General features: G+C 41.6%; 1 protein-coding gene across 1 annotated transcript in view; it reads left to right on the top strand.

Moving 5' to 3' along the window:
- Window positions 1-3,021: 3,021 nt before the first annotated feature.
- LOC138950829 (lectin L6-like) overlaps window positions 3,022-12,793 on the top strand; it is a 17,569-nt gene continuing 7,797 nt past the window's right edge. The window contains exons 1-3 of the mRNA XM_070322548.1: window positions 3,022-3,123; window positions 6,627-6,681; window positions 12,089-12,271. Of these exons, the coding sequence (XP_070178649.1) occupies window positions 6,639-6,681; window positions 12,089-12,271 (226 nt within the window). The 5' untranslated portion in view covers window positions 3,022-3,123; window positions 6,627-6,638. The remainder of the gene's footprint in view (window positions 3,124-6,626; window positions 6,682-12,088; window positions 12,272-12,793) is intronic.

Genomic DNA, 12,793 nt, shown 5'->3' with positions numbered 1-12,793 from the left:
TGCGCATGCGCTAACATGAAAGATTTATCAGGTCGTGAACAACCTAACCCTAACCCCGGACCCCGCTAGGAGTAGGAGCCGGCCTTTGTCTTCTAAATGACGGTTTTGTAAGGTAGTTGGGTAATTTTCTGGCTCAGGTTGCACCAGCTCGGTCAGTTTTCCTTGTTTTGATCCAAATTTGTCTTCTTAAATTTACTTTTTTGAAGGTGTATTAGTGGAAGTTTCTTGCACTAGATTGCTCCTTTTTCGCGCCCTCAACTAAACGCTTCGCGTCGTCGAATTGTCCTTAAAAGAAATTTGGAAAACCCCCCATTAAAAATGATGTGATCCGCCCTTGGTGTGTGTGTGTGTGTGTGTGTGTGTGTGTGTGTGTGTGTGTGTGTGTATATGTGGCGGAGATTTGCGTGCGTGCGTGCGTGCGTGCCGATGTGTGTGTGTGTGTGTGTGTGTGTGTGTGTACACTTGTGTGTGTGTGGTGTCTCAACCAATCCAACACTGCGGGTGCATGGCTCCCGTTTGGGTGGTAACTTTTTCGTGCACCTCACCCCTGGAAACCACGCAAGGATCGTTTCAGGCTGTACTCGTTTCACCTCCCCTGAGGAATTAATAGAAACTCGTTGTCACCACGCTGTATTTTGTTCAGCGCCCGTGTGGTTGCAATTTGTGCATTGTTGATTTGGGTGTAGGCCTACACATAAATTAACACCGTGGAGATGATTTTGCAAAGTTGTTTGTCTAGTCAACAATGGTTCGGTTTCTGACTATAAACTGCTTGAATGTGCAATACAGACACATATGTTTTTTCACGTTGGCGGTGTTGTTTTCTATGATTTCCCTCTCTTTGTGCGTCATGGAATATTTGTATAAGTTGCATCAAGCTAAAAACACGACTGTATAGGACTATTAGTCTTTGAATAGTAATGCAAATGCCTGTATCATAATTTTCGACACACATGAACAGCTGTGTTTTGTTTGTGTTCATTTTTGATTAAACTGAATTCGATCAGTTTTAAAAAAAAAGCCAGTTCCATAACATGAGCCATAAAATGCTCAGAAGGACGAAAAACAAGTCGCGTAAGGCGAAATTACTACATTTAGTCAAGCTGTCGAACTCACGGAATGAAACTGAACGCACTGCATTTTTACACCAAGACAATACAGCTTCGTCAATCCCCGCGAGAAAGAAATCGCTCACCGTTCACGTGCTTGTTTGGAATACAACATATAATATCTGTATGTCTTTGGAATCCGGAAATGATAAAGAACAAGATAAAATCATTTTTGGGTCGATTTCTTAAATGTCAATCGTAGTACTAATTAATCTATTTTCGTTAATTGTGATCACATGTTCAGAGTAAACATGACATATGTATATATTTTTAGATTCAGAATTTGATGAAGAATACGTACGATGCAATCAATTTTAAATCTGTTTGCGAAATTCGATTTTAATGACAATTTTAATGAGCAAACTTATTGACTAGTTGTTAAGCCTCCAAGCTGAAATGCAATACCAAAGTCCGGGCTTTGTCGAAGATTACAAAACCAAAATTTCAACAAAATTGGTTGGAAAATGAGAGCGTGACAGTGCCGCCTCAACTTTCACAAAAAGCCGGATATAACGTCATCAATGACATTTATAAAAAAAATAAAAATAAAAAGTGTAGGGATATGATACTGGGGAACTCTCATGTAAAATTGCATGAAGATCACACACACACACACACACACACACACACACACACACACACACACACACACACACACACACACACCCACCCCACACCACACTCTCATCTCGATTCCCCCTCAATGTTAAAACATGCAGTCAAAACTTGACTAAATGTAAAAAGGACTAAGAAGAAAAAGACCAGTAAAATGGCTGCTTAAAAAAAGACGACAGTTTCACCAATGTCGAAGCCTTAGTATTGAGTAGCCAACTCAGATAGCTTATTCAGACGGGCGCAGTGGCGTAGTGGTAAGACATCGGCCTCCTAATGGGAAGTTCGTGAGTTCGAATCCCGGCCGCGGCCGCCTGGTGGGTTAAGGTTGGAGATTTTTCGATCTCCCAAGTCAACTTATGTGCAGACCTGCTAGGGCCATAGCCCCCTTCGTGTGTACACGCAAGCACAAGACCAAGGGCGCACGGAAAAGATCCTGTAATCCATGTCAGAGTTCGGTTTTGTTATAGAAACACGAAAATACCCAGCATGCTTCCCCCGAAATCGTCGTATGCTGCCTGAATGGCGGGGTGAAAACGGTCATACAGGTAATAATCCATTCATGCTAAAACATGAGTGAACGTGGGAGTTTCAGCCCATGAACGAAGAAGAAGAAGAAGAGTAGCCAACTCAGATATAGCTCATTCAAATCTCAAGTTTTGACTAAATGTTTTTAACATAGACATGTTTGCTTGCTTTTCATTTAAACTGTACAATAGCCGCCATTTATATGTATTTTTCTAGAAAACTGTAAACACCACTATAAGCATTATGCTTGTTGTTGTTTACTCAATATGCGTTCTTTGTAAATAATGCACAAACGTTGAATAAAACAGTTTAAACCATAGACATGGTTTTAGTGTTGATCTTTTAGTTTGATGTCTACAGATTGACTAAATGTTTTTATATCGCTTCACGCGACCTGTTTCGTTTTTGATACAGGGAGACGTGTTTGGAGAATGTGAAGGTATGCAGAAGCTTTTTTGTGGGTTGTTGTGCAGTTTTGCTGATTGAAAATGTTGCTGTTAGCTCTTTATCTCACGTTTATTCAGCTGCCACCCGTCGAGATAGGCAGTATGCAGCTCATTACGCAAAATGAGATGGGCAGATTGTTCAGAAACCAAAAGAAGTTTTCTGCGTTTTTGTCAAAACAAAGAAAAATGACATTGGCAATTATCGTTTCTTTTGCCACCTACTGTACACAGGAGAGATGACATGTTTATCGTCCCGAGTTTCAATGGCTTTGATCACCAGTCATCTGTGACGTACCAGTTTTGAGAGACTGGTGTGTGGGCATAGCTACACAGCGGAGGAGGAACGTACCTGTGTATATATATCCTGCAATTTATTACAATTTGTCAGTCGTCTTCCTTTACCTTGACAAGACAGGTGTTGAACATCCGTGAGTACAATTTTCTTTTCTTCTTCACTTTTTTCACTCTCGGTCTAAGTGAAGTCTATCTTTTCTTCTTCTCCGCTTTTTTCACTCTCGGTCTAAGTGAAGTCTATCTTTTCTTCTTCTCCGCTTTTTTCACTCTCGGTCTAAGTGAAGTCTATCGGCTTCTCCGCTTTTTTCACTCTCGGTCTAAGTGAAGTCTATCTTTTCTTCTTCTCCACTTTTTTCACTCTCGGTCAAAGTGAAGTCTATCTTATCGTCTTTTCATTTTTTCACTCTTTGTTTTTAGTGAAGTCTATCTTTTCGTCTTTTCATTTTTTTACTCTTTGTTTTAGTGAAGTCTATCTTTTCGTCTTTTCATTTTTTTTTTACTCTTGGTTGTAGTGAAGTCTATTTTTCGTCTTTTCATTTTTCACTCTTGGTTTTAGTGAAGTCTATTTTTTTTTAGTGTTCTACCTTTTGCACACTTGGTCTTTAATGATTCCTATCTGTGACCCTCCACCACGGGATGAGTCGCATGTCATCTTTGCATGATTGTCATATTTTTGCATTGTCCTAAAGAATGTGTTATGCTCTATCCAGTGGTGAAAACCGTTTTAGAAAAGAGCGAAAACTGTTTGAGTTGTAAGCCTGTGACTAAGGTGATCCTCACACTTTTACCACAGTTCCCCCGGACTTATATTAAGCCTAGCGCAGAACCGCGCGAGGTGACATGCGACTCATTTCGTGGTGGACGGTCACATATTCTTATCTTTTCAATCTTGATCTTACTGATGCCTATCTTTTCTTCTTCTCACTTTTGTCACTCTTGGTAACCTTCACTGCCCAGCTCGTACTAGGTTCGTGGTCATTTTTGGTTTGTCATACGCCCATATACGTACTAGGTACGTGGCATTTACATCAGCGACATTTCAGCGACGTTTCTGAAAACTAAATGGGAGGTAATCACTGTCCAACTACTTGTAGGGGTTCTAAACACAGTTCTTTCCCATTGACCGTTCGAATACGATCTATAGGATTCAAAATGGCGGCCGAAAGTCGGACCTCAACTCGTAGACCTGTTTCAAGCGATACAGTGTTCTGGAAGCTCTACAAGAAGTGATTTATGGATTACCACACAGAAGAATACTTTTATGGGCTGTAATGTGAGTACCTGATGTTTGACACCAGTTTTAGCAGTGTTTTGTGTGGTTTTACGTGCTGCAATGTGTGTGTATAAGTCCGGAAACTGTAATGTTTTGACAAAAATGGTCATTATATAAATTTTTACTATAACAATCACAAAAAAGTCCAATGAAGCAAAACACATGCCAAAGATCTAAGAGATATTTCAATAAATGATCGAGCTGTGAACAGATTAGTGATCCTACCGAAGAAAGCGAAATTTTGCCCTGGCGCACAGCAATACCAAAATGCTGTTATACTGTGGCAGTGAAGGGGTTTTGATGAAGTCTATCTTTTCGTCTGTTACCTTTTGCACACATAGTCTGTATTTATTCCTATCTTCGCTTCTCACTTTTTCACTCTGGGTTTTACTAAACTCTATTTTTCGTTTTTTCATATTTTCCCTCTTGGTTTTAGTGGTCTATTTTTTTTAGTTTTCTACCTTTTGCACACTTGGTCTTTAATGATGCCTACTTTTCTTCTTCTAATCTTTTTCACAGTTGATCTGACTGATGCCTATTTTTCCTTCTTCTCACTTTTTTCACTCTTGATCTAAGTGAAGTCTATCTGATCGTCTTTTCATTTTTTCACTCTTGGTTTTAGTGAAGTCTATTTTTTCGTCTTTTAATTTTTTCACTCTTGGACTAAGTGAAGTCTATTTTTTCGTCTTTTCATTTTTTTCACTCTTGGACTAAACAAAGTCTATCTTTTCGTCTTTTCATTTTTTCACTCTTGGACTAAGTGAAGTCTATCTTTTCGTCTTTTCATTTTTTCACTCTTGGACTAAACGAAGTCTATCTTTTCGTCTTTTCATTTTTTCACTCTTGGACTAAGTGAAGTCTATCTTTTCGTCTTTTCATTTTTTCACTCTTGGTTTTAGTGAAGTCTATTTTTTCGTCTTTTCATTTTTTCACTCTTGGACTAAGTGAAGTCTATTTTTTCGTCTTTTCATTTTTCACTCTTGGTTTTAGTGAAGTCTATTTTTTCGTCTTTTCATTTTTTCACTCTTGGACTAAGTGAAGTCTATTTTTTCGTCTTTTCATTTTTTCACTCTTGGTTTTAGTGAAGTCTATTTTTTCGTCTTTTCATTTTTTCACTCTTGGACTAAGTGAAGTCTATTTTTTCGTCTTTTCATTTTTTCACTCTTGGACTAAACGAAGTCTATCTTTTCGTCTTTTCATTTTTTCACTCTTGGACTAAGTGAAGTCTATCTTTTCGTCTTTTCATTCTATCTTTTTTTCTCCTGATTTTTTTCACTCTTAAGATCTTACTGATAACTGTCTTTCCTACTTCTCACTATTTTCACTCTTGGTTTTAGTGAAGTCTCTCTTTTCGTCTGTTTCCTTTTGCACACTTGGTTTTTAATGATGCCTACTTTTCTTCTTCTAATCTTTTTCACAGTTGATCTGACTGATGCCTATTTTTTCCTTCTTCTCACTTTTTTCACTCTTGATCTAAGTGAAGTCTATCTGATCGTCTTTTCATTTTTTCACTCTTGGTTTTAGTGAAGTCTATTTTTTCGTCTGTTACCTTTTGCACACATGGTCTTTATTGATTCCTATCTTCCCTTCTTCTCACTTTTTTCACTCTGGGTTTTACTGAAGTCTATTTTTCGTCTTTTCATGTTTTCGCTCTTGGTTTTAGTGAAGTCTATTTTTTCGTCTGTTACCTTTTGCACACATGGTCTTTATTGATTCCTATCTTCCCTTCTTCTCACTTTTTTCACTCTGGGTTTTACTGAAGTCTATTTTTCGTCTTTTCATGTTTTCGCTCTTGGTTTTAGTGAAGTCTATTTTTTTAATTTTCTACCTTTTGCACACTTAATGATAACTTTCTTTTTTTTCTAATCTTTTTCACTCTCGATCTGACTGATGCCTATTTTTCCTTCTTCTCACTCTTTTTCACTCTTGGTTTAAGTGAAGACTATTTTTCGTCTTTTCATTTTTTCATTCTTGATTTTAGTGAAGTGTATCTTTTCGTCTGTTCCCTTTTGCACACTTGGTCTTTAATGATTCCGATCTTTCCTTCTTGTAATTGTTTTCACACTTGATCTTATTGATGCCTAACTTTTCTACTTCTCACTTTTTTCTCCCTTGGTTTTAGTGATGACAATCCTTTCTTCTTCTCGCTTAAATGTATTCCTCGTCTTTAGTGATGTGACGATGACGATGACGATGACGATGACGATGCTGATGATGATGATGATGATGATGATGATGATGATGATGATGATGATGATGATGATGATGATGATACAATAGATTACTAGAAGAAAAAACCGGCGGAAAAACACGAGAAAAAACCACCCCCCATCATAATGATTACATTCATGTTTTACTTGACAGAGACTCGTCATCATGCTGATAATTATCTTCGCTTGCCTGCTTCTTGCGGCTGTGGGTAAGTGACCATTTATCCCGGACTGTCTCAGTGTATGTCTTTCTCAGTCTCTGTCTGTCTGTCTGTCCCTCTGCCCGTCAGTCTGCGTATCTCTTCATCTCCGTCCCTCCGTCTCTCTCTCCTGCCTTTCTTTTAGCTATTCATTCATTCAGTCAGTCAGTCAGTCAGTCAGTCTGTCTGTCAGTCAGCCAGAACGGCATTCATTCATTTATTAATTCTTTCATTTATTCATTCATTCAGCCAGTCGGTCAACCAGTATGTCAGTCAGAAAGTTATTCATTCATTTATTCATTCTTTCATTTATTCATTCATTCAGTCAGTAAGTCAGCCAGTAAGTCAGTCAGTCAGTCAGTCAATCAGAGGACCAGTCAGTCACTCTGTTTTAATGTCTGTCAGCCTGCAATGAAATGTCTGTCTCTCCTGCCTTCTTTAGCTGATCATTCATTCATTCATTCAGTCAGTCAGTCAGTCAGTCAGTCAGTCAGTCAGTCTGTCTGTCAGTCAGAAAGTCATTCATTCATTTATTCATTCTTTCATTTATTCGTTCATTCAGTCAGTAAGTCATTCAGTAAGTCATTCAGTCAGTAAGTCATCCAGTAAGTCAGTCAGTCAGTCAGTCAGTCAGTTTGTCTGTCAGTCAGAAAGTCATTCATTCATTTATTCATTCTTTCATTTATTCATTCAGTCAGTCAGTAAGTCATCCAGTAAGTCAATCAGAGGACCAGTCAGTCACTCTGTTGTAATGTCTGTCAGCCTGCAATGAAACAAAGGCGCAACCTCCGACAAACAAAGGCGCAACCTCCGACAAACAAAGGCGCAACCTCCGACAAACAAAGGCGCAACCACCGACAAACAAAGGCGCAACCACCGACAAACAAAGGCGCAACCACCGACAAACAAAGGCGCAACCACCGACAAACAAAGGCGCAACCACCGACAAACAAAGGCGCAACCTCCGACAAACAAAGGCGCAACCACCGACAAACAAAGGCGCAACCTCCGACAAACAAAGGCGCAACCACCGACAAACAAAGGCGCAACCACCGACAAACAAAGGCGCAACCTCCGACAAACAAAGGCGCAACCACCGACAAACAAAGGCGCAACCACCGACAAACAAAGGCGCAACCACCGACAAACAAAGGCGCAACCTCCGACAAACAAAGGCGCAACCACCGACAAACAAAGGCGCAACCTCCGACAAACAAAGGCGCAACCTCCGACAAACAAAGGCGCAACCTCCGACAAACAAAGGCGCAACCTCCGACAAACAAAGGAGGGACCCATCACTACCGAGGGGAGTGTCAGAAACACATGGACCGGAGCACGTGTTTCGACACATCCCTTGCTTGCGATTGGTCCCTCCTTTGGAGTTTTTGCAAGAAAAGGTCCCTCTCCAACCCATGCAAGCCCGATGGAGTTATTTTCGGAATACGTATATTATTAAAAATTAAAAACAAACAAACAAACACAAGAACGCCGAGGCGTGATTAAGTATTCAATCAAGCGATTGCACTGAAATACACCATAAACTGTATTTTTTTGGAATCAGCAAATGATAAGGAACAGAGTAATTATAATTGTATGCGTCTTCTTCAAACAATAAAGAAAGTCACTATTTAACGGTTTTCGTAATTTTAAGCCCATTTTTCAATCAAACACTACAGCATTATATATGTTCGGATCATACAGGCGGCAATACAGAATACAATGGTGTCACCTTTGTGATTCAAATATCAAATTTTGAGAAATCGACAAATTTGGCTCACTTTAAGTGAACATTTTATGAACGAATTGTTAAGGTTACCAAGCTGAAATGCAATCCCCTAGTTCGCACGTCCGTTCGTACAACGTGAAGCAGGCGGCTTACGGCATCTGCGATACATTTCGTTTCCGCGCGTTGGCATTCACGCGCAGCTTAATGAAATGAAACATGGAGTGAATTATGGTGGCGAGTGCGTATGCTCAGGTCAAGACAGGATGGTGAAGCAATCTTTCTTCTTCTTCAGCGTTCCAGAAATTCTGGTGACGTGTGAGCTCGTTTTGTCCATTTGGGTTCCCCAAACTATACTCTGAGAGCATAGTCAGCTTCACTCCGCTTTCGTTGGGTAGGCATGCTGGGTATTTTCGTGTTTCCATAACCCACCGAACTCCGACATGGATTACAGGATCTTTTCCGTGCGCACTTGGTCTTGTGCTTGCGTGTACACACGAAGGGGGTTAAGTCACTAGCAGGTCTGCACATAAGTTGACCTGGGAGATCGGAAAAATCTCCACTCTTAACCCACCAGGCGCAGCGGCCGGGATTCGAACTCACGACCTCCCGATTAGGAGGCCGACGTCTTACCACTGTGCCACTTCGCCCGTCGCGTGAAGCAATCCAAAACGGCATCTAAGGCTCTTTACAACCAAACCGCCTCAAGACAAACCACTAGACGGCAAGGCACTTGCCCCCAGTACCGTGACACCACAACTCCATTTAAAGTGAAAAGAGACCCACAACGGCAGCGCTGACTGCCAGCACTGACACATAATGATCCAGCTGGATCTCCGAACTAACTCCATGACGCTACTTGACACCACCTCCGGCTCGGGTGTCTCGTTGACCCGGAGCTAGAGCGCGACAACCATCCCTCCCTTGTGGTGGCCCTTTTTTTTGTTCTGTCTTTTTCTGTCTGTTTTTACCCCCCCCCCCCCCCCCCCCCATCTAAAGTCGGGGTAAAACCCGGGAACATGCCCCTAATGGGTTTACCGTGAGGTAGTGAAACATTACGTATCATCAATCCAAAACGCATGCGCAGAAAGTTGCAGCTTTGTTTCCCCAAGCAAGGAACAAGTAGTGTCCTTGATATGGTAAATAGAGAATACTGCATGGCTTGCTGTGTCCTACCAGATTTATACGATTTTGTGTGTGTTATTTTAAAAATATTGAACTGCGACCGAAAGCGAGCTGTTCACTATTTAAAAAAGCAACACCAAGCCATGTAGTATTCTGTTTATCCTACGTACTGTACTTAGGTGTAGTTTACTCAAAAGGTCCGACAGTCGAGGTGGCGAATTGAAGACCCTTCTTTTATAACCTCGATCTCTTCCAGAGCCCGTGTGCAATCTCTTACATCAAAGCAAAGAAACGTCACTCTGGAAAGTGTAGGTGACGTGTTGGTTCTAAAAACTCATCTATGGGAATTAGCGAGCGCAATTTTTTTCCGTAATGACGTTTGTCTCGGTGACTTTGGCATCATAAGCAGTGGACAAAAACAGGTCCCTGCCAGACTTGCTTGACATGACCTCATTGACATGATATACACACGTTAGTGTGGTTTGGACGATATTGTTATCTAATGAGTGATCTCTTTCAGTATGTAGGATAATAACAATTGTAATTCAATCAAGTTTGCGTTTTAATGAAACAGATCCTGTAATTGGTCAGAATGCCCCAACTCATTAAAATTTACCGGTCATTAATTGTCGATAACCACTCGCTAAAAAAGCCATTAACAACCTGCTGGCGAGGCGCATTCATACAGCCTCAACTAGTCTCGGTTAGCTTTGAGGGTCATTTTACAAGTAGGAACTATGAAGGCCAACGAAATACCGAGACCATAAGGTATGCGAATCGATGACGTCGAATACGTGACGTAAGTTGATGCATGAATTCTTCCGGGCTACGTCAGTCAATTCCAAAGATCGCTTTTGTGATGAAAAGAATTTGTTTTAGAGTTTGCTGTCCAGAAACCCGTCAAAAAAGAAGGGAAAATGTGTGTGAAAGAAAATAAAACAGGAGCAGAGTGATACGATAGGAATACAGAGAGACATATGTTTTGGGACTTGAACCTTGCAGGTAGGTGGACTGAAAGTAGTGTGTGAACAGAACAGAACCAATGAAAGCAGGAAAGAGATCGTCGTCATATTGAATTACAATAACATTAACATGCTTCCATTTGAAGCTTCGAGGTCTTCATCGTGGATTGACGCCCTCACAAAGTCTAATTGAAGCCCTCCGTCGCTTCGCTCCGTCGGGCTTCAATTACCTTTGGTCGGGCGTCAATCCCCGATGAAGACCGAGAAGTTTCAAATGGAAGCATGTTTATGAGTAATTATTCTACATACGTGGGAGAGACCACCCATGAGATAACAATATCGTTCAATTCACAAGTGGGCATATCATGCAAATGAGGTCGTGTCAAACTAGTCTTGTAAGGACCTAATTTTCCACTGCCTATGTAAAAAAAAAAGTCACCGAGACAAAGTAAAAGTCCTGGGGCCAGTTTCATAAGCCAGAAACACAGTCGACCAACTGCAGTTGTCCGAGAGAACCACAGTAATCCGACGTTATCGGGTTTCACGAACAAAATTTCAGTCGGCCGACTGCGGGTCGTCTCACCGGAAGTTGGCCAAACACGGTGATGCTCTCCCCCCAAAACTGTGTTCGGCTTACTGCGGTAAACCGAAAATAAATGTAATTATCCGCACAATCAATGGCAGAATGCTTACACTTGTTTGGATTGTGAGCCAAACCTTGTGATTGTTCTTCGAAATGTATCTATCATGACGCAGTAATCCAGGAGACAAGTCAGGGTTATGTCTTGAAGACGTCACATTATGGCGTAAGAGGGTTCGACGTCACGCGAAGGAATTACTGAAAGTCTCGGTCATTGTTATTTTGAGCGGGCCGAGACTTGTTTTTTTCTTCGAAATCGGCCATTTCCACGTGCGAATGAGCAAACGGAAGTGGTAATGTTGCTAAATTTAGCCCTCGACTTGGCCATTCGGATTACTGTACAGTCGGTCGACTGCGGTTGTCCGCGGGTGACGGTGATTCGCTCATGAAACGCGCTTTTCGGTGACCCGGCGATCAACCACAGTCCATCGACTGGGCAGTCCATCGACTGTCAGTCGGTTCACTGCTATCTTATGAAACTGGCCCCTGGTAGGAACAGTTTTGCCCTTGTTGTTTTCCCTTGAAGAATGTTGAGAACTTACACGTCACGCTATACTTTCTAGAGTGACGTCGTTTTGCTTGACGTAAAGTATTCAGGGGGCTTTGGAAGAGATCAAGGCTCCATAAGACGCGTCTTCTATTTGGGTACCTCGACTGCGGGACGTTTTGAGCAAAAGACAGGCAAGTACAGTAAGTAGGATAAACAGAATACTAGGCTTACATGGCTTGCTGTGTCGTACCAGATTTACACAAGTTGCTTTTTCAAAAAACGGCTGAAAGGCTCGCTTTCGCTCGCATTTCAATATTTAAAAAAGCAACTCGTGTAAATCTGGTACGACACGGCAAATTAAGCCATGTAGTATTCTCTATTAATAAAAAAACAAACGTTTACCATATAATTATGTAATGAGAAAAACAAAGCAAATAGCATGCAAAGCGTGTTCTACTTCTCTGGTTTTATCTCAGGTCCATGCGACGCCACGAGTTGCAGTGCCACCACAAGTTGGCAACAAACGGAGGGTGCACTGGTCAAAGTGTCCGTGGGACCCGCAGGAGTGTGGGGGGTCAACGTAGACAACCAAATCTGGTACAGAGATGACACCTACGGAACTGCAACAAATCTCGGCAGTGATTGGACGCAAGTTGATGGTGAGTGTGTGTGTGTGTGTGAGTGTGTGTGTGTGTGTGTGTGTGTGGGGCGGGGATATATATCTCAGTTGGTAGCGCGCTGGATTTGTATTCAGTTGGCCGCTGTCAGCGCGAGTTCGATCCCAGGTTCGGCGGAAATTTATTTCACAGAGTCAACTTTGTGTGCAGACTCTCTTCGGTGTCCGAACCACCCCCCGTGTATACTACATTGGGTGTGCACGTTAAAGATCCCACGATTGACAAAAGGGTCTTTCCTGGCAAAATTGCTTAGGCACAGTTAATAATTGTCTACCATACCCGTGTGACTTTGAATAAGGCCGTGAAAGGTAAATATGCGCCGACATGGCTGCAATCTACTGGCCGTATAAAATTTCATCTCACACGGCATCACTGCAGAGCGCCTAGAACTGTACCCACGGAATATGCGCGATATAAGCTTCATTGATTGATTGATTGATTGTGTGTTTGTGTGTGTGTGTGTGTGTGTGTGCGTGTGTGTGTGTGTGTGTGTCACAGTGTGGG

The sequence above is a fragment of the Littorina saxatilis genome, linkage group LG16 (genome assembly GCF_037325665.1).
Source record: "Littorina saxatilis isolate snail1 linkage group LG16, US_GU_Lsax_2.0, whole genome shotgun sequence".
NCBI classification, from domain to species: domain Eukaryota; kingdom Metazoa; phylum Mollusca; class Gastropoda; order Littorinimorpha; family Littorinidae; genus Littorina; species Littorina saxatilis.
Note: the sequence above shows the minus strand (reverse complement) of the source record. Positions and strands in the feature narration are given on the sequence as shown.